The sequence below is a fragment of the Oryctolagus cuniculus genome, chromosome 1, assembly GCF_051225735.1.
Source record: "Oryctolagus cuniculus isolate XC-2025 breed Fujian yellow rabbit chromosome 1, ASM5122573v1, whole genome shotgun sequence".
Taxonomy (NCBI): Eukaryota; Metazoa; Chordata; class Mammalia; order Lagomorpha; family Leporidae; genus Oryctolagus; species Oryctolagus cuniculus.
In genome coordinates, this window is record NC_142867.1 from 165123319 (window position 1) to 165145863 (window position 22545).

Genomic DNA, 22545 nt, shown 5'->3' on the forward strand with positions numbered 1-22545 from the left:
AAAAAAATCTGCTCTCACCCTGGGCATACTGGGTAATGACACCACTATAATGTGCAACACAAGGACTGTAACAATTAGCTCTAAATTTCTCAATGCCACTAAAATCTACTCAGTGGACCTTGAGAAGAACCTACTTGCATTCCACCTCTCTGCACTCACACCCTCAGAATAAAGTCTCCTGTACATCTTGGAGTCACCTTCTAGGACTGGAAGAGAGTTGGGTTCACACTCTAGTCCCAGCACTAGGGATCTTGGTGTCCTACACCACAGCACCAGCTGGACTCTCCTAGCAGGACCTGAGGAAGGGTCTATCAGCATCACACTGTCCTGGTGCCTTAAGCCCCAGGAGCACTCAGGCTTGCAGGTAGGATGTGGGTTCAGCCATCTGTGTCACCCTCAGCACCAAGATAAAGGTCCTGGCTATTACAATCACCAGGGAAACTGACACCAAACTCTCTGTGGACCAAATATACAAACACTAAGAAACCCATATTCATTCCAGAGCCACACTTCTATCCCTGTGAACTGCAGCAGACTAGAACACGGTGTCACTTATATTCACAACTGACACTGATTTACTCAAAATAAATCAGAGACTACACTCCTGGGCTCACCTAGAACTGAAGCCAAAGCAATAAGCACAGTGATAGCATGCATTCCAGCTGAATCATAAACTCTTTCCCGATTAAAAAAAAAAACTACCCCATAAAGAAGAAGGGACAATTACACCAGTCATGCAGATGTCAATGCAGGGACACAGGAGACATAAATAGGCAAGGTAGCACGACACCTCCAAAGTAACACAATAATCCTCCAGAATTAGATTCTGAACTGCTGGGAATCTATGAAATGACAGAAGCAGAATTCAAAATAATGATTATAAGGAAACTCAGTGAGATGCAAGAGAATATAAATAGACAGATTAAAGAAATGAGGAAATCAATGAGTAACATGAATGAAAATATTACTAAAGAGATAGAACTCATTAAGAAGAACCAAATAGAAATTTTGGGGATGAAATCTTTAAGCAGTGAAAAAAAAATATGACTGCAAGCTTTAACAGCAGAATAGATCAAGTGGAGGAAAGGATTTCTGACCCCGAGGACAAGACTTTTAAAATAATCTGATCAGACAAAAGCAAAAAGAAAAGAATTAAAAAGAATGAACAGAATCTATGCAAAATATAGGATACCATTAAACAACAACATATTTGTATTATAGATATTCCTGAAGGAGAAGAACAGGAAAAAAATGTGTTGAGAACCTGTTAAATAGAATAACAGTTGAAAATTTCCCAGTTCTTGAAAGAGACATGGACATCAAGATACAAGAAGCTCAAAGAATCCCAAGCAGACTCAACCTAAAAAGGTCTACTCCAAGGCCTGTAGTCATCAAATTGTCAAAAGTTAAGCACAAAGAGAGAATCCTAAAAACAGTAAAAATGACAATTTAAATATAAACAAAAAGCAGTTAGATTAACATTGGACTTCTCAGTGGAAACCCTACAGGCCAGAGAGAGTGGGATGATATATTCAAGGTCTTAAAAAAGTACAGCCAAGGATATTAAATCCAGTGAAGCTATCCTTTAAAAGTGAAGGAGGAATAAGGTATTTTTCAGATAAGCAAAAAAGGAGAATTCACCACCAACAGACCAGCCTCACAAGAAGTTATGAAGGGCATCATGTATTAGAAATAAACATTATGAAAATATTTGACACAACCAAATTCACTAACAGAACAGGGAGAATCTTTATCCAATCAACAAAATGATAAGTCATTGTTCTTATCTATCAATATTAATCTTGATTAAATTTTCCAGCCAAAAAACTTAGGTTGGCTGAATGGATAAAAAACCTAGACCCTACTATATTCTGCTCACAAGAAACTCACTTCACAAAGATACACACAGACTGAGAGTAAAGGGTGGGAAAGAATACACCAGACAAATGGAAATCAAAAGCGAGCAGGCATAGCTATCCTGATATCAGATAACACAGACTTTATTTTTTTTCATGTTTGAGGCATTTAATAAACTTTAAAGAAATACCTAAGAATACAGGCAACGGAGTTTGACACATAGACATAACTAGAACTAATCACACATAAGAATATAACACACTAGAACAAAGTAAATGTTTGGGAAAGTTTTACCATTAATGTTACAACTATAGCTCTTTGAGGACACAGGTCCCGCATGGAAGTTAGTACACAGTGACTCCTGTTGTTAATTTAACAATTAACACTCTTATGTTTGATATCAGTGATCACCCGAGGCTCTTGACATGAGCTGGCTAGGCTATGGAAGCCTTTTGAGTCCACAAATTCCATCAGTATTCAGACAAGGCCATAAGCAGAGTGGAAGTTCTCTCCTCCCTTCAGAGAAAAGCACATCCTTCCTTGATAACCACTTATTTCCACTGAGGTCTCTTCCAGGAAGGTACTCCATGTAGGGACACTTTTTGCATGAGTATCCTGGCTTTCCACATCTGAACTGCTCTCATGGGCCTTTTTTCAGCCAGACCATAATGCATTTAAGGCTGACTCTGAGGTCACTGAGCATTACTTACAGCAATCGTCACTCTATGAGTCTGCTGTATGGACTCCTTCCCATGTTGGAGCACTCATTCCTCTTTAATCCTATTTATTATTAGCAGTGAACATTTCATCCTATTGAAATGATCACTTTAACAATCAATCCCACCTATATGATTACTTTAAAACTTAATCCTATTGATATATGATCACTTTAAAAGTTTTTTTAACTTTTATTCAATGAATTAATTTCCAAAGTACAGCTTATGGATTACAATGGCCCCCCACCCCCATAACTTCCCTCCCACCCGCAACCCTCCCCTTTCCCACTCCCTCTCTCTTTCCATTCACATCAAGATTCATTTTCAATTCTCTTTACATACAGAAGATCAATTTAGCATATATTAAGTAAAGCTTTCAACAGTTTGCACAAAGTGAAAAATACTGTTTGAGTACTAGTTACAGCATTAAATCACAATGTACAGCACATTAAGGACAGAGATCCTACATGAGGAGTAGGTACACAGTGACTCCTGTTGTTGACTTAACAAATTGACACTCTTGTTTATGGCATCAGTAATCACCCTAGGCTCTTGTCATGAGTTGCCAAGGCTATGGAAGCCTTTTGAGTTCACCAACTCTGATCTTATTTAGACAAGGTCGTAGTCAAAGTGGAAGTTCTCTCCTCCCTTCAGAGAAAGGTACCTCCTTCTTTGATGACCTGTTCTTTCCACTGGGATCTCATTCACGGAGATCTTTCATTTAGGTCTTTTTTTTTTTGCCAGAGTGTCTTGGCTTTCCATGCCTGAAATACTCTCATGGGCTTTTCAGCCAGATCCACCAGATCCACGTGCCTTAAGGGCTGATTCTGAGGCCAGAGGATAACACAGACTTTAAATCAAAGACTGTAAAAAGAGATAGAAAGACATATTATGATAAAAGTTTCATAAAAAAGACATAACAATTGTAAATACATATGCACCCAAAATAAGACCACCCAGATAGATACAGCAAATACATTAGACCCAAAGGGAGAGAGAGACTCCAATACAATAATAGTGGGTGACTTCAACACCCAACTCTCATCAATGGACAGATCATCCAGAAAGAAAAAAACACACATTGGAGTGAAGCACACTATTGAGTAAACGGACCTAAAAGACTTTTACAGGGCATTTCACCCAACAGCTACAGAGTACACATTCTTCTCATCAGCACATGGAATATTTTCTAGGACAGACTACATATTAGGCCACAAATCAAGTCCGGGAAATTTAAAAATACTGAAATCATACCTTGGCTCTTCTCAGGCCATAAAGAAGTAAAACTAGAAATCAATAAGAACAACAGAACACTTATAAATACTGGGAAATTAAACAACATGCTGCTGAATGGCCAGTGGATCACTGAAGAAACTACAAAGGAAATAAAAACTTTGTTGAAATAAAGTGCTTACATTCTAAAAGGGAAATGTCTCAAATTAAAGATCTAATGATGCACTTTGAAGACTTAGAAAACCAAGAACAAATCAAACTCCAAATCAGTAGTAGGTAAGAAATAATAAGGATTAGCACAGAAATAAATGAAATTTAAACTAAAAAACATTACAAAAGGTCAACAAAACAAAAAAGTTGTTTTTTGAGAAATAAAATAGATAAACTTCTAGCCAGGCTAACAAAGAAAAAAAGAGAAAAAACTCAAATAAATTAAATTAGAGATGAAAAAGGAGACATTATAACCAATACCACTGAAATACAAAGGATTATAAGAAACTATTATGAAGAACTATATGCTAATAAAACTGAAAATATCAAAGACATGAATAAATTCCTAGATACATATAACCTACCAAGGTTAAATCAAGAAGATACAGACAGTCTAAACACACTCATAATTAGCAATGAGATTAAAGCAATTATCAAAAGTCTTCCATAAGTGAGAAGTGTAGGATCTGATGGATTTACCATGGAATTCTACAAAACATTCAAAGAAGAAGTAACTCCAAGACTTTTTAAATTACTCCAAGCTGTTGAGCAGACTGGAACTCTGCCAAACTCTTTTTATGAGGCTAGCATCACTTTGATATCCAAACCAAAGACAACACAAAATGAAAACTACAGACCTATTTCCTTAATGAACATAGATGCAAAGATTCTCAACAAAATACTAGCAAACTGAATCCAAAATCACATCAAAAAGATCATACATAACAATCAAGTGAGATCCCAGAAATGCAAGGGTGGTTGAACATTTGCAAGTCAACAGACACCATAAATAATAATAATAGAATGAAGGCCAAAAAATATGGTCACCTCAATAGATACAGGGAAAGCACTTGATAAGATCCAACATCCCTTCATGAAAAAGATCTGCCACAAATTAGGTACAGAACAAACATTCCTCAAAATTATAAAAGCTATATATCCCCAAATTAATGGCCAATATCATACTGATTGAGGAAAAGCTGAAACATTTTTTCTCAGATCTGGAACCTAACAAGGATGTCTACTTTTTCCAGTCTTTACCAATATAGCACAGGAAGTTTTAACAAGAGCAATTAGGGAGGAAAATAAATAAAGTGCATCAAAATTGGAAAAAAGGAAGTCAAATGATCCGTGCTTGCAGATGACATGATGTTGTACATGGAAAACCCAAAGACTTCACCAAAAAGTTGTCAGAACCAATAAACCAATTTAGTAAAGCTGCAGGTTACACAATAAAGATATAAAAGACAGCAGCTTTTTATATGCTAATTATGAACTCACTGAAAGAGAAATCATAAAGGAACCCCATTCAAAATATCTCAAATAAAATATTTAGGAATAAATTTAACCAAGGAAGTGAAAGATCTCTACAATGAAAATTATCAATCATCGTTGAATGAAATCATCAAAAAAAAAAAAGGAAAGATATTTCTTGCTCATGAATTAGAAGAATCCATATCATTAAAATGTCTGTACAATCTAAAACAATCTACAGATTCAATGCAATCCCTTTCAGAATACCAACATTCTTTACAGAATTAGAAAAAATAACCCTAACCTTCATTTAAAAACACAAAAGAACCAGAAGAGCCAAAGCGACCCTGAACAAGAAAATTCAAGTTAGAGGCATCACAATACTGACTTCAAAGCATATTATAAAGCTGTAGTAACTAAAGCAATATGGTACTGGCATATAAACTGAAACATAAATCAACAGAATAGAGCACCCAGAAATTAATCCATGTTCATACAGCCAACTGGTGTTTGACAAAAGTGCTCAGACTGTAGAGTGGAATAAAAACAATCTCTTCATGGAAAGCCAAGACACTGTGGCAAAAAAACAAAAAAAAAAACCAAAACCTAAATGAAAGATCTCTACGAGTGAGATCCCAGTGAAAGAACAGGTCATCAAAGAAGGAGATACCTTTCTCTGAAGGTACCTCTGAACTTCCACTCTGACTACGACCTTGTCTAAATAAGATCAGAGTTGGTGAACTCAAAAGGCTTCCATAGCCTTGGCAACTCATGACAAGAGCCTAGGGTGATTACTGATGCCATAAACAAGAGTGTCAATTTGTTAAGTCAACAACAGGAGTCACTGTGTACCTACTCCTCATGTAGGATCTCTGTCCTTAATGTGCTGTACATTGTGATTTAATGCTGTAACTAGTACTCAAACAGTATTTTTCACTTTGTGCAAACTGTTGAAAGCTTTACTTAATATATGCTAAATTGATCTTCTGTATATAAAGAGAATTGAAAATGAATCTTGATGTGAATGGAAAGAGAGAGGGAGCGGGAAAGGGGAGGGTTGCGGGTGGGAGGGAAGTTATGGGGGTGGGGGGCCATTGTAATCCATAAGCTGTACTTTGGAAATTTATATTCATTAAATAAAAGTTAAAATAATCAATCTCTTCAACAAATGCTGCTGGAAAACTGGATTTATATATGTAGAAGAAAAAAAATTAGATCTATACCTCCTACCACAAACAAAAATCAACTCAAAATGGACCAAAGATCTAAATTTAAGACCTGAGACTATGAGGTTGCTGGAAGAAAACGTAGAAGAAACACTCCAAGACATTGGTGGAGGGGCCAACTTCTTGGACAAGCCACCCCAAGCATAGGCAACAAAAGCAAAAGTAAACAAATGGGACATAGCAAAGGAAGTGAGCAATAGAGTGAGAGACACCCAACAGAATGGGAAAAAATATTTGCAAGCTATCAGAAAGAGAATAATACCCCAAATACATCTGCAACTTTAAAAAACTCAACAGCAGCAATAAAACATAACCAACCCAGCTAAGAAATGGACAAAGGGCTTCAGTAGAAAGCTCTCAAAAGAAGAAATACACATGACAAATAAAAATATGAAAAAAATGCTCAGCATAACTAGTTGTCAGAAAATGTAAATCAAAACCACAATGGCTAAAATCTAGAAGACACAGAATAACAAATGCTGGCAGGAATGTGGGAAAGGGGAATATTCAGATATTGTTGGTGCAAATGTAAATTAGTGCAGCCACTGCGGGAAACAGTATGGAGAGTTCTTTAAAAACTAAAAATAGAGTTGCCAAATGATGCAGCAATCCCACTACTGAGTATACGCCCAAAAGACATGAACATACTGTATCGAGAGATACCCACATTGCATGTTCACAGCAGCACTGTTCACAACAGGCAAAATTTGGAATTGAACTAGGTGTCCATCATCCGATGAATGGATAAAGAAAATGTGGCATATACACACAATGGAATATTATTCAGCTATTAAAAAAGAATAGAATTCTATCATTTGTGCAAAATGGATTCATTCAGTTATTTGTGCCAAATGACATCAGGTCGAATGAAATTAGCCAGATATAGAAAGACAAATACTGCATATTCTGCTTTATATGATGGAGCTTATATTAAAAAAAAGTTTTGTGGTTTTTTTTTTTTTTTTTTTTTTTTTTTTTTTTTTTTTGACAGGCAGAGTTAGACAGTGAGAGAGAGAGAGAGACAGAGAGACAGGTCTTCCTTCCATTGGTTCACTTCCCAAATGGCCACTATGGCTGGGCGCGCTGCCAGGAGCTAGGTGCTTCCTCCTGGTCTCCCACGTGGGTGCAGGGCCCAAGCACTTGGCCCATCCTCCACTGCCCTCCCGGGCCACAGCAGAGAGCTGGACTGGAAGAGGAGCAACTGGGACAGAACCAGCGCCCCAACCAGGACTAGAACCCGGGGTGCCTGTGCCGCAGGTGGAGGATTAGCCTAGTGAGCTGCGGTGCCGGCCAAAAAAAGTTTTTTTTTTTTTAAAGAAAATAATAGAAAGACCTGCATGTATTAGTATTGATACAAATGTAGTTTTGCAAAACTTTTTTTATATCTTTATCAAACCAATGGTTGAGAATGTTATACTACTGTAGTTTCATTGATCTGTGATTATTTCAAAATTTACTGTATATGAGTGAAATCATAATTTTTTCTTTCAGTTACTGTTTGTAGCCACTGTCTATGTTCCCACTAAACTAGGATCTTTTTGCTTTTTAACTGTTTAAACTTATTTGGAGATGTATTAAACTTTTTACTACAGCATAAATTTAAAAGATGTTTTCTCAAAAACTAAAAAAAAGGGAAAAAGAGGGAGTAATGGGATACAGTTCTTAGAATTGTATTAATTTTCAAATTAAAATAAAAACCATCCTCAATGACACATCAAAAGGGGCTATATTTGCGGCATTTACATTAATTATTCTTATTGTTTATATTTCTTATGACTATGAGAGTCTTCTAATTTTTATTTTTTGACAGATAGAGTTAGACAGTAAGAGAGAGAGACAGAGAGAAAGGTCTTCCTTCCGTTGGTTCATCACCTAAATGGCTGATCCGAAGCCAGGAGCCAGGTGCTTCCTCCTGGTCTCCCATGCGGGTGCAGGGCCCAAGCACTTGGGCCATCCTCCACTGCCCTCCCGGGCCACAGCAGAGAGCTGGACTGGAAGAAGAGCAATGGGGACTAGAACCCGGTGCCCATATGGGATGCCAGTGCCACAGGCAGAGGATTAACCAAGTGAGCCACGACTCTGGCCCCTATGAGAGTCATATATATTCTCGGTAGAAAAACCAGGGGGAGGGGTGGCTGGCGTATGGCACAGTGGGTAAAGATGCCAGTTGCAATGCCATCATCCCATATTGGAGTGCTGATTCAAGTCCTGTATGCTTCACTTATGATACAACTTCCTAATAATGTTTTTAGCAAAGCAATGGAAGATGGCTCAAGTAACTTGGTCCCTGCTACCCACATGGGAGACCTAGATGACATTCCATGCTCCTGACTTCAGCCTGGCCCAGTCCTGTCTGTTGTGGTCCTTTGGGTAGTAAATCAGCTGGTATAAGATCTCTCTCTCCATTTCTCCCTCTCCCTCTGTCTTTCTGCCTTTCAAATAAAAAAAAGTCTTAAAAGAAAAACTGAAAAGTAGGGAAAACATAAATTAAATAATTCATAAAGCTACTAGACAAGGATCCTTTCTGCTAACCTTATAGAATAAATTTCCCTTCTATGTTTATCTTTGTATTGTTATAGATGTAAGTGCTTAGCAAAATGATGCTTAAGTGTCACTTCATGCTTTTATTTAACATAAGCTAGGGTTTGTCCTGTAGGAGAGTTCTTGAAAATGCCATTTTCTGTGGCACTGAACAAATATAGCTCTACTTATTTGATAATTCCCCATTGCTGAATATTCCTATTTTCATGGTATCACATTGTTACTTACAATAATAAAAAACAACTTTTAATGGAAATATTGTAAGGAAAATTCTTGAAATATGTATTTATGGCCACCTACAATTATTTCCTTGCAGAGTTAGACACACCAAGCTAAAGTATGTAAATGTGGCTAACACATCTGCTGGAAAGTATACTAAATTATTTCCTTAGGTGGTATGAAGGTGTTAATTTTTTTATGTCCTTTCCAATCTGTAACATTTAAATGGTTGGTTTTTTAAAATATTTTAAACAGTGGGTTATTTTTATTTGAGTTTCCTTGATTGCCAGGTTTCTTTTTTCAATTTCAAAGGTGGGTGACATAAAGTTCTACATATCCTTGCTCTCACCCCGTCATTGTCAATGGTGGCCTGGGTAGGCTTAAACATAATGCTAGATACTATGGGACAAAATAAGAGGAAAACATAATCAGTCATAAATTACAAAGTCAGATAGGATTATATCTGATCCTGTTTCAACTGATCTAATTGGCTCAGAACTTTAAAAAAAAATTTTCTTTTATGATACCTATATCTGGTATTTCAAGTGTAGGACATTCTTGAAGGCAGATTTGCAGGGAACCAGACATGGCGATAATAAGCACCTTAGGCAAGGCTTAAACCTTGCTGGAATCATAGACAGGCTAACAAATTAGCCTCATAAATAAGTCAAGAAGAGATCTGTATACATTTCTGGCCAAATGAAAATGTTTTTTTTTTTTTTTTTTTTTGACAGGCAGAGTGGACAGTGAGAGAGAGAGACAGAGAAAGGTCTTCCTTTTGCCCTTGGTTCACCCTCCAATGGCCGCCGCGGCCGGCGCGCTGCAGCCGGTGCACCGTGCTGATCTGATGGCAGGAGCCAGGTACTTATCCTGGTCTCCCATGGGGTGCAGGGCCCAAGAACTTGGGCCATCCTCCACTGCACTCCCAGGCCACAGCAGAGAGCTGGCCTGGAAGAGGGGCAACCGGGACAGAATCCGGCGCCCTGACCGGGACTAGAACCCAGTGTGCTGGCGCCGCAAGGCAGAGGATTAGCCTAGTGAGCTGTGGCGCCGGCCATTTTCAAAAGAGGAAATCCAAATGGCCAACAGACACATGAAAAAATGTTCAAGATCACTAGCAATCAGGGAAATGCAAATCAAAACCACAATGAGGTTTCACCTCACCCCAGTTAGAATGGCTCACATTCAGAAATCTACCAACAATAGATGCTGGAGAGGATGTGGGGAAAAAGGGACACTAACCCACTGTTGGGGGGAATGCAAATTGGTTAAGCCACTATGGAAGTCAGTTTGGAGATTCCTCAGAAACCTGAATATAACCCTACCATTCAACCCAGCCATCCCACTCCTTGGAATTTACCCAAAGGAAATTAAATTGGCAAACAAACAAGCTGTCTGCACATTAATGTTTATTGCAGCTCAGTTCACAATAGCTAAGACCTGGAACCAACCCAAATGCCCATCAACAGTAGACTGGATAAAGAAATTATGGGACATGTACTCTATAGAATACTATACAGCAGTCAAAAACAATGAAACCCGGTCATTTGCAACAAGATGGAGGAACTTGGAAAACATCATGCTGAGTGAATTAAGCCAGTCCCAAAGGGACAAATATCATATGTTCTCCCTGATCGGCGACAACTAACTGAGCACCAAAGAGGAAACTTGTTGAAATGAAATGGACACTATGAGAAACACTGACTTGATCAGCTCTTGTCCTGACAGTTGATGTACAATGTAATACTTTGTCCATTTTAGTATTTTTTTTTTGTTCTAGTACCATTGGTTGAACTCTGTAATTAACACACAATTATTCTTAGGTGTTTAAATTTTAACTGAAAAGTGATCCCTGTTAGGAATTTGGAAAACATTATGCTGAGTGAAATAAGCCAATCCCAAAGGGACAAATACCACTTGTTCTCCTTGATAGGTGACAACTAACTGAGCACCAAAAAGGAAACCTGTTAAAGTGAAATGAACACTATGAGAAACGGTGACTTGATCAGCCCTCACCCTGACTGTTGATGAGCAACTTGATATGTTATTCCTCTTAGTATTTTTTTTGTTTGTTCTACTTAATACTTTTGGTTGAATACTGTAATCAATACACAATTATTCTTAACTGCTGAAAATTACTGAAAAGTGATCACTGTTAAATATAAGAGTGGGAATAAGAGAGGGAAGAGATGTGCAATTCGGGACATGCTCAAGCTGACTTACCTCAAACGGTAGAGTTAGAAACATACCAGGGGATTCCAAATCAATCCCATCAAGGTGGCATGTACCAATGCCATCTCACTAGTCCCAGTGATCAATTTCTGTTCACAATTGATCATAATGATAGGACTAAGAACCAAAGGGATCACATAAACAAGAATAGTGTCTGCAAATACTAGCTGATAGAAGCAAAAAGGGAGAGAGTGATCCAACATGGGAAGTGAGAAACACAGCAGACCCATAGAATGGCAGGTGTCCTAAATAGCACTCTGGCCTCATAATCAGCCCTTAAGGCATGCGGATGTGGCTGAAAAGCCCATGAGAGTATTTCAGGCATGGAAAGCCAAGACACTCTGGAAAAAAAAAAAAAACACTAAATGAAAGATCTCCGTGAGTGAGATCCCAGTGGAAAGAACAGGTCATCAAAGAAGGAGGTACCTTTCTCTGAAGGGAGGAAAGAACTTCCTCTTTGACCATGGCCTTGTCTAAAAATTATGAGTCAGTGAACTCAGGGGACTTCCATAGCCTTGGCAGCTCATGACAAGAGCCTAGGGTGATTATTGATGCCATAAACAAGAGTGTCAATTTGTTAAGTCAACAACAGGAGTCACTGCACAATTACTCCTCATGTAGGATCTTTGTCCTTAGTGTGCTGTACATTGAGATTTAATGCTATAACTAGTACTCAAACAGTATTTTTCACTTTATGTTTCTGTGTGGGAGCAAACTGTTGAAATCTTTACTTAATGTATGCTAAACTGATCTTCTGTATATAAAGAGAAACGAAAATGAATCTTGATGTGAATGGAAGGGGAGAGGGAGTGAGAAAGGGGAGGGTTGCGGGTGGGAGGGACGTTATGGGGGGGGAAGCCATTATAATCCATAAGCTGTACTTTGGAAATTTATATTCATTAAATAAAAGTTTAAAAAAAAATCATGTTCTTAACAACGTCCAAAGTAGTTAATCCAGAACTTAAAGCAGAAATGGAGGATCCTGAAGTGTGTGCAAGTGTGTGCATTTATGGAGGCATGCATGAGTCAGGCCTGCCACAGCTGAAGACTGGATGTTGTGGTTGAGAGGAGCAATCAGTATACTGTAGCTTCAGCAAGGCTCCTCTTAGAATTCTAGGTATGATGCCATTGTCATGTTCAATGCACTTTTCAGAACATACATCTCTTTGCCTCTCATTGAAGTCCTGTCTTCCCTGGAGAAGGAAAAACGTGGTAGTGTCATGGCTCAGTGTGGTCAGTGAAAAGGAGAGACCCATTGGCAAAGCTCTTCAGTGAGTTTGGGAGTGATCAGGGGGTGAAGTGGAGAGTTAGGTTCACTGACTTGACAGTGATTCCCCTAACCAAAGAGAATATGACTTCACCAAAAACAATAGGAAAATAACATAATTAAGAAGCTATGTGATGCCCATAAAGCAACCAGTAATGGATAATCTTCCAAGACTGTGTCTACATAACACTAAACAACTATTAAATCTTTAGAACCAGCTATTTGGCAATGTTCATTTTAATGAAAACCTTAGTCTTTGCCAGGCTTAGTCATTTCCAACTCTGAAGGACTTAGCCGGTGATTTAAGTGAGATGTACGTTAGTTCCAGGGTTGGATACCAAATCATCACTTTGCAAACATTGTTTGTGCAATAGCCAAGATGATACTGGAGACTTGGGAAAATGTGGTCATTGAACGCAATCAAAAGATGAAGTTGCAACACTGGGACAGGCTAAGTTCTGACCATCAGGGAAGAATGGGGTGGAGAAATAAAAGTGAAAGAAATGTTGGGGAAAAAAATGACCCAAGTCATGGAGGACTGAATAATTGGTAAAAAGGAAGCAATGGGAGCCTCAGTAGGCATTGGCTTTATGCCAACGTTCTTCAAATGTTTTTGACTTTTTCCCAGAGAGAAGTGGGATGATACATTGGGTTTGGAAGAAAACCCAATTTTCTAGTTGAATTGTATCCTCCCAAAATACATATTCATGTCCTAACTACTGGTACCTGTGAATATGACATTGCTTGGAAATAGGGTTTTGCTCATGTTAACCAAGTTTAGATGAGGTCACCCTGGATTTGGGTGGACCCCATATTCAGTGAGTGGTACTGGTTTAAGAGGAGAAGATACCAGCAAAGGGAAACAGGGAACAAAGTCATCTGAAGACAGAGGCAGAGAGTAGAATGACGCAGCTACAGGAATGCCAGGAATTGCCAGGTGCCAGGAAAGGGTGAGAGATCCCAGGGCAGCTCCTTCCTTTGAGCTTCCAGAAGGAACATGGTCCTGCTGACTTCAGGTCCTGCTTGATTTCAGACTCCTGGACTCCAGACTGGGAGAGAATACATTTCCTAGAGCCGTCATATCAGTTTCCACAACCTATGTGGTTTTAAAATTGAACATTAATGAATCTGAAACATTAATGAATAATATAGATACTACTCACTAAAAGTTAAGATGTTTGCTAAGTTGACCTATTCTGTCATGTTTTGCAAAGATGGGATAGTTCAATAAGTCTCCAATTATTTAAATAATGTGCAATATTGGGAGCTAATGCCAACCATGTGGGGGCACATGGGTTAGCACTGGAAGAATCTGAATAACACTGTACAACACAGAAATGTCACTAAAAATCGCAATAGCACATTCTAGTACATCATTGTGCCTGACTGTGTGCAATAATTTTTCTTTCTGATGTAGCTGATCACTTAGCCATTGTGAGGTTTTATTTTATGTGCTGTACAAGGTAAAGCAGTTCAATGATGATCATTAAGAGTAGCACCTGAAGCTTCCAAAGCTTTAATTCTTTGATCAGCATATCTTCCAGCGTTAGAAAACCACAGAACTCATCATAATCTCTCTAAACCAAATCCCCTGGTAGATCTCAGCATAACAAACCTTCACAGGATCCAAAATTTTAAAAAAGTTTCAAAATATTTTGGCACATTATAAGAGGCTGAGCTAGATCCAACAATCAGCCTATATTTATTTTCTCAATTCATCCTTTTTATTTCTATTTTTGTATATCTTATAAAATGCGTAACAGGAATTTCATGTGGGTGTGTGTGTATATATGTATACATACATCTATACATCTCTCTCTCTCCATACACACACACACACACACGCACATAAATCTCCCTCTGCCTGTTAACAGAGGAGAAACTAGTGGTTCTAGGCTATTATGATTATTACTGTAGTCCATGTACCTAATCATAAGACAAATATTGGTGTGCTTGGCAGAGACACACATCAAATATTCTTACTGCAAGGTGAAAATGATCAAGAAGCTTTGGAGACCACTTCTGTGATCTTCTGGGATACAAACTTCATAAAGTTCCTAAAAATGATAGGTTCTATTTTATCGCAGAGCACAGAATGATGGGAGGCTGTCAAAAATAAAATGCTAACAATGCAATCATAAATGGTCCTGGTGGGAGAGAAAAGGGCAGTCATTGTGACACCTGTGGGTTGCAGAGGGAGTTCTCCCAAGAGTTCAGAGTTTCAAAGAATACATAACAATAAGGGCGGGAGAGCCTCACCAAGGCATTTCAAAGGGACAGCTCTTTATGGAAAAAATAGCACGAAAATACCAACATGCAGCAATGCTGGAGCTTGTAGAAAATACCGGAGAAAACAAGACTTTCAAAGCAATAAAACCTGAAGCATCTGACAGCACAAAAGAGAATAAGGAAAGAGGGAACGGAACTGAAGTTTACTGGGGGCACACGGGTGTGTTCATCAGTACATGAGGCTTCCCCTTTTAATTTTTGCAAAAGCTTGCCGAGCTAATGATTCTAAATCCTGCTTCAGAGACCATGAGGTGAGGAAGCTGATGCTAGGGAGACTCATTAACTTGCCCACAGTCACTTAAATACCAATCAGTTCTTTTTAATTTTTTTCTTTTTCAATCAGTTCTTTTTAAAGAAGAGACTGAACAGAAACGGAAGACAGCGACTCAAAACCTGGTCTCTCTTCACTACAGAAGGGTACTGATCATCAGATAAAGAATTTCTTTCCTCCTTTCTCTTTCTCTGGCAAAGTACTGCCTGCCAAGGCTGTCTTAGCTGTTTCAGTCTTGCCAGACTAATTTCCTAACGACAGAGGGATCGCCAGTGCATAGCTCTTTCCTTCAGTTAGTCATTCTACAACATTTGCTGTGTGTCTGCAATGTGGGAGGATACTTCCAAAAGTTCATGGAAAAATGAAAAGATCAGTTTAGGGGCTGGCACTGTGGTGTAGCGGGTAAGGCCATTGCCTGCAGTGCCTGCATCCCATATGGGCGCCAGTTCAAGTTCCAGCTGCTCCACTTCCAAGTCAGTTCTCTGCTATGGCCTGGGAAAGCAGTAGAAGATGGCTCAAGTCCTTGGGCTCCTGCACCCCCGTGGGAGATCTGGAAGAAGCTCCTGGCTCCTGGCTTTGGATCGGCACAGCTCTGGCTGTTTGCAGCCATTTGGAGAGTGAACCAGTGGATGGAAGATCTCTCTCTCTCTCTGCCTCTGCCTCTCTGTAATTCTGTCTTTCAAATAAATAAGTAAATCTTAAAAAAGGATATATTTATGGTGGTGCAAAAAATGTTTTGAAATCCATTCATAATGGATTTCACAATGGATACACATTTTCCATAAACTTTTTGAAGATACCTCATTTGCCTGAATTTCATTTTTTCCACACCAATTTAAACTTATCTTTTAATTCCACTTTCCATAAACACTTTGAAATATGCTCACATTAAACGAGGTGGGGCACACCATAGAATAAGACTCCATTTCTCTTCCTGAGAAGCTCACCCACAGTCGAATAGACAAATAGAACATCAGTGCTCTAATAATGGTGTGCAGGGCTGTAGAAGCCCCAGGGGTCACGAGGCAGGTGTCTGAGGAACACAGCTTGCCTCCTACTTACCAATCAGGAGTAGTGCAGAAGGGTAGAGAAATATGATCAATAAGGATGAAACCTAAGCCATGTCAGAAATAGTGGAAAAACAAGATGATTTAAATCTGCTCACCTAAATATACACCAACATTCTTTAAAAATAAAAACATTCGAACATAGAAGAATACTCTCTTGCAAACCACAGAAGAGGTAAAATCCCAAACTCCAGGCAGATGTTGGCTATTGCTCCTTCACTCTTTTTTTAGAACTGGTCATTAAACAGATGGCTTATGATGATTTAGAAAGAAAGTGGTAACTTCCAGGATGAACACGGCATAAGTCAGCATTTTCCACTTCTCCTGGAAGCCATCCAAATCCAAGGAAATAGAAAGATTCTGCAGACTGCAGACCTCCTTTTCTACAAAACCAAGGAAAAGATACAATCTGCAGTTTCCAACATATGTGGAAGGGCTTTAAAAGGAGTTGACATTGGTTGTAAGCCATGTGGCAAAAATGTGTGAGAGGAGATTGAAAGAGTGGCACAGCACATCTCAGAGACTGCTCACAAAAATAGGCTACCTGAAGGTTAGGGACATTTTCTTGAAATGCAAAAGTTGTGCATGTATACACACACACACACACACACACACACACACACGTGGATATATAGTACCATACCATGCAGGGCTTGAAGTAAGTGGGACTTTGGACAGAAATGTTCCTGGAAGTGGAGCACAATGGAATGGAGCAGAAAATACAGGAGAAGTCATTCTCCCAGGAAGCAGCATGATTCCGTGGCAGCATAGAAGGAGAGAGTTTGTGCTGAGAACACCAGATAGCATGAAGATGGGCACATCTTGCTATGCCACAGGATGCCATTATATAAACAGCTGTGGGGAGAAGTCCTAACATTTGAGGATGAGCAACAAGAACATTAAAGTGGCAGCACCGCAGCTCACTAGGTTAATCCTCTGCCTTGCGGTGCCGGCACACCGGGTTCTAGTCCCGGTCGGGGCGCCGGATTCTGTCCCGGTTTCCCCTCTTCCAGGCCAGCTCTCTGCTGTGGCCAGGGAGTGCAGTGGAAGATGGCCCAAGTGCTTGGGCCCTGCACCCCATGGGAGACCAGGAGAAGCACCTGGCTCCTGGCTTCGGATTAGCGTGATGCGCCGGCCGCGGCGGCCATTGGAGGGTGAACCAATGACCAATGGCAAAAGGAAGACCTTTCTCTCTGTCTCTTTCTCTCTCTCATTGGCCACTCTGCCTGTCTAAAAAAAAAAAAAAAAAAAAGAAAAGAAAAGAAAAGAAAAGAACATTAAAGTAATCGCAAAGACAGATTTATTATTGAGAAAAAAAGTAGAAAAAGAATAGCAAAATTTATATACCAATGAAGAATCTGTATCCTATAAATGATGCATGGCACAGATAAGAATGTGAACAAATATTTTTGTCAAAATTTTAAAACCATGATGAAGCATTTACTTCTGTGGAAGAAGCGAAAATGTTCATGAAGGCAGACCTTGCTGCAGAAATACCAACAACTCAAGGGAGAGAAGACAGGTCTCAACTTGCTGATGTGAGGTTATCTTTGAAAGGCATCGCTAAGTAAAAAGGCTTAGATGCAGAAAAGAGATACAGAAGGTATAAAGTGGGGGAATTAAATAAATGAATTCCTACCAGTACAGTGTTTTCTAACTGTATCTCCTTAATGAGCATACGCAAGAAACAATAACAAGGGCCATATAATGGAGAAGACAGAAGGACAGACTTTTTATTATGTATTTTCTTTTTTTTTTTTTTTGTCCTGCATGAAGGACCTCAGTGGGCGAAATCCCAGTGGACAGATGTGTTCCTCAAAGAAGGAGGTACTTTTCTCTGAAGGGAGGAGAGAACTTCCACTTTTCTGTGGCCTTGTTCAAATACTGATGAGTCTGTGGATTCAAAAGGCTTCCATAGCCTGGGCAGCTCATGTCAAGAGTCTTGGGTGATCACTGATGTCATACATAGGAGTGTTAATTGTTAAATTATAACAATAGTCACTATGTACTAACTCTCCATGCAGGACCTCTGTCCTTAAAGAGTTCTATTATAATTATGCGTAATGCTCTCAAAGGATGTATCATTCTTGGGTGCTTCTTTAAAGATAATTAAGTTTCTCAAAAAAAAAAAAGTGAGATTAACTTCAAGATGCAATGATTTTGAACAGCCCTTGTCTCAACTGTTGAGGAACAGTTTTTTGTTTGTTTAATTTTTTTCATTGTATTTTCTTTTTTCAAAAATTTTATTTACTTGAGAGGAGTGAGAGAGACAAAGACAGAGAGATGAACAGAAGGAGAGAGAGAGCTGCCGTCTGTTGGTTCAATTCCCAGCTGTCCACAGTGCCCAGAGCTGGGGCCAAAGCTGGAAGCCAGGAACTCTCAGTCTAGGTCTCCCAGTTGGGCAGGAACTTAACCACCTGAACCATCACTGCTCACTTCTACTGTCTGCAGTTATCTGTGCCCCCATGTTTACTGCAGCTCGAGTCCAGTAGCTAAGATATGGGATCAACTCAGATGTCCATCAAATGAAGACTGGATAAAGAAATGATGGGATATGTACACCATGGAATATTACACAGTGGTTAAAAATAAAAAAGGAAGCAAGCAAGCAAGAAATCCTGTCATTTGCAACAAGATGGATGTAACTGGAAACCATTATACTGAGTGAAATAAGCCAGTCTCCAAAAGACAAATACCTGATCTGTGGTAACTAATAGAGTACCTAAAAGGTAATCTATAGAAGTGAAATTGACACTTTGAGATGAGATGACAGCCCTTATCTTGACTATTGAGGAACAGGTTTTTTTTTTTTTTTTCATACTCATATTGTAGGGTAAATCTTATGTGAATAAAATTAATTGAAAATAGATCTTTGTGGGGCTGGCACTGTGGCATAGTGGGTAAAGCCACCGCCTGTAGAGCTGGCATCCCATATGGGTGCCGGTTCAAGTCCTGGCTGCTCCACTTCCAATCCAGCTCTCTGCTATGGCCTAGGAAAGCAGAAGATGGCTCAAGTGCTTTGGATCCTGCACCTGCATAGGAAACCCAGAGGAAGCTCCTGGCTCCTGGCTTTGGATCGGCATAGCTCCAGCCATTGTGGCCAATTATGGAGTGAACCAGCAGATGGAAGACACCCCCCCCCCCGCCTCTCCTCTCTCTGTGTAACTCTGACTTGAAGATAAATAAATCTTTAAAAAAAAGTGGGAGAGGGAGTAGGAGATGGGATGGTTGCGGGTTGGAGGGAGGTTATGGGGGGGAAAAGCTGCTATAATCCAAAAGTTGTACTTTGGAAATTTATATTTATTAAATAAAAGTTGAAAAAAAATAGGTCTTTGTAAAAAATAAGAATGGGAATAGGAGAGGGAGGAAGAAGAAAGGTAGGAGTGTGGGTAGGGTAGGAAGAATCACTATGTTCTTTAATTTGTTTATATGAAATGTATGTAAATAAAAGATTAATAGGTAAAAAAAATCATGTTTTAAAAAAAAGAAAGCTGGAGGCTCATATCCAACCCAGGTACTCCAAAATGGGATGCTGGTGTTTCAATCCCTAGATTAAATGTCTTCCACCTATATGAATATTTTAAAGGGAGACAGTGATAATCAGGTTATTTCAGAGGGGGAGAACTTATAATTTCAAACTATCTAAAAATCATTTTTTTTTTTTGACAGGCAGAGTTAGACAGTGAGAGAGAGAGACAGAGAGAAAGGTCTTCCTTCCGTTGGTTCACCCCACAAATGGCTGCGATGGCCAGCGCGATGTGCCGATCCGAAGCCAGGAGCCAGGTGCTTCTTCCTGGTTTCCCATGCAGGTTCAGGGCCCAAGGACTTTGGAAATCCTCCACTGCCTTCCCGGGCCACAGCAGAGAGCTGGACTGGAAGAGGAACAACCAGGACAGAACTGGCGCCCCAACTGGGGCTAGAACCCAGAGGGCCTGTGCCGCAGGCGGAGGATTAGCCTAGTGAACCACGGAGCCGGCCCTAAAAATCATTCTTATAGGAGGGAGGAATTCAGGATGTAGTCTACCAACAGGGAGAATGGTAGGGCATTCAGCAGAGCCTTCCAAATATTTGGACAACCGACAGCTTAGGAACAGAGCTTTGTACCTTGAATTCAGAAGCACAATGAATATCAATGAGTATAATTTGTAGGAAGATAAAGGATCAACAATTAGAATCATATTTTAATGAGTAAAGAAGTAAAATATTTTAATAAGTAGAGAGGAAGGCATTAATAGCCAATGCTCACATGAAAGTTATTTAATCTTATTAATAATTAAAGAAATGCAAACTGAAGCAAGATGCTTTAGAAATTAATTTTGGGTCTGTCAGGTTCTCAGAAATTGTATCGACTGATAACATTCAGCATAGGGAAAGATGTGAAATGAGCAAGATTTTCTTTGGCTGTGTGAAAGGTGCAACCTTTGAAAAAGGTCGTATTTGGCAATGGATAACATAGACATACCCTGTGGCATAACATCTCTATTGCTGGACATCTCATCTGGAAATATCTGTCACTGTGCCCACTATGTGCAGAACTCTTGCAATGACAATAATAAAAGCATGAAAGCAAAGCAATGAACCCAGGATTTTAAAAAACATTATAGTATATGCATGATTGTTATGCATCTGTTGAGAAGGACAAAGAACCTTCTGTACAGATCCAGCACTTATTAGTAAGTTAAAAAAACTGACTTGAAACTACTAATGTAATCCTCCTCTAAAAAGAACAAACCTCACAATGATGTGGCATGTTGGTGCATGGAAGTACCCAAACCAAACTGTCACTCCAGGACAGTGGGGGTGAGAACAGGGAATAGAGAGGGACTCTACACATTTTTGTCACTTTGAACTTGTACGTGAACATGTTAGGTTTCTGCAGGTAAAGCGAGGAAGAAGCTAAAAGGGTTGAGGTGTGAGGTGGTGAGCTGTCACTGGAAACGAGTGGGAGGCAGAGAGAGAAGAAAGTTGAGTGTGATGACCTCTGAGTGCTCTTCCCAAGTTGATCCTCCTCCCCCTTCGAACTCACACGGCAGAGCTCCAACAAGGGGAGAGAAAATAAACATTCTAAAAATGAGATAAATCAAAGTAATTGCTGCAGGACCCTTGTGAAGTCAATTACCATAAGGAAGCAACCAGTCCTTCCTGACACACCAGAAAGTGCATTTCTCCCCTGCAGTGAAGATCAATTTGACTGTACTAAATTTGGGGGCATGTGGCTAGACAGCAGCAAGTCCAGGAAGCTTACACGAGGTTTAAACTTGCTAATTGAAGCCCTTGGCAAGTGCCCCCATGATCTATCAGATTTCCTTCCTTCCTCCATGACCAGGGGAAGAAGGCTGCTTTTGATGTTCCTGAAGCTCCTCTCACCTGACACACTCAGTTCAAGGATGACACGTATCCTGCAGGCTGTGTAGACTTTGTGAAGACTCCCCCAGGCCTTTGTATAGTGCTCTGTGCATTCATAGTTGCACTGGAGTCTCCAGAATCTGCCAGCTTCCTCCCACTTCAACTCCCTCAATGCCCAGTTAACAGGTGAACGTGCACCTGTACTTCCCTACTTACTGTTTATTGGCTACAAGCAGCACTTTCCCTGAGAGCGTCTCCCCTTCCTTGGCAAAGAGAGGAGTTTGAAGAAGGCAGCGCACCTGATACCAATGAGTCAGAGGCTCGGTTGCAGCTGTTGACAGCCAAACTGTTACCCTGTGGGGCAAGAAGAGAGTTAACAGCCGAAGGCATGCCAGACCCACACGGATGGGTTAGACTGGGGACTGAGGTTGAGAAGGGGTTTTCATTCTTTTTGACACACGGACCCTTCAAAACGAGGGCTCAATTGGTTGAGCCATTACCATGTATTGTGCAACAGGGTAAGTTTATCTCTGTTATCCCATAACATGGCCATAACAACTCTGCGAAGAAGGCCCACACAGGTTAAGTGATGTGCTCAGCATCACATAGAAATACCCTGAAGAACCAGGCTTCAAACCTACGGATTTGGCCACTCTGTTAACCTCCAAGGGGGAAAAATTGAAAACCATACATAGAGTGGTCTTCAAAAAGTTCATGATCAAGACTACACACAAAATTTCTGACGCCAAAATAAAATCCTGTTTTAGTGTCATTTTCCCACGAACTTTTTTGAAACATCCTCGTATTTCTCAAAGAT

The 22545-nt window shown here is 39.7% G+C and overlaps 1 protein-coding gene across 1 annotated transcript in view; it reads right to left on the minus strand.

Moving 5' to 3' along the window:
• LOC100352221 (histone-arginine methyltransferase CARM1) overlaps positions 1-22545 on the minus strand; it is a 364053-nt gene that overhangs the window by 5602 nt on the left and 335906 nt on the right. The window contains exon 12 of the mRNA XM_070051461.2: positions 21945-22082. Coding sequence (XP_069907562.2) covers positions 21945-22082 — 138 coding nt within the window. The remainder of the gene's footprint in view (positions 1-21944; positions 22083-22545) is intronic.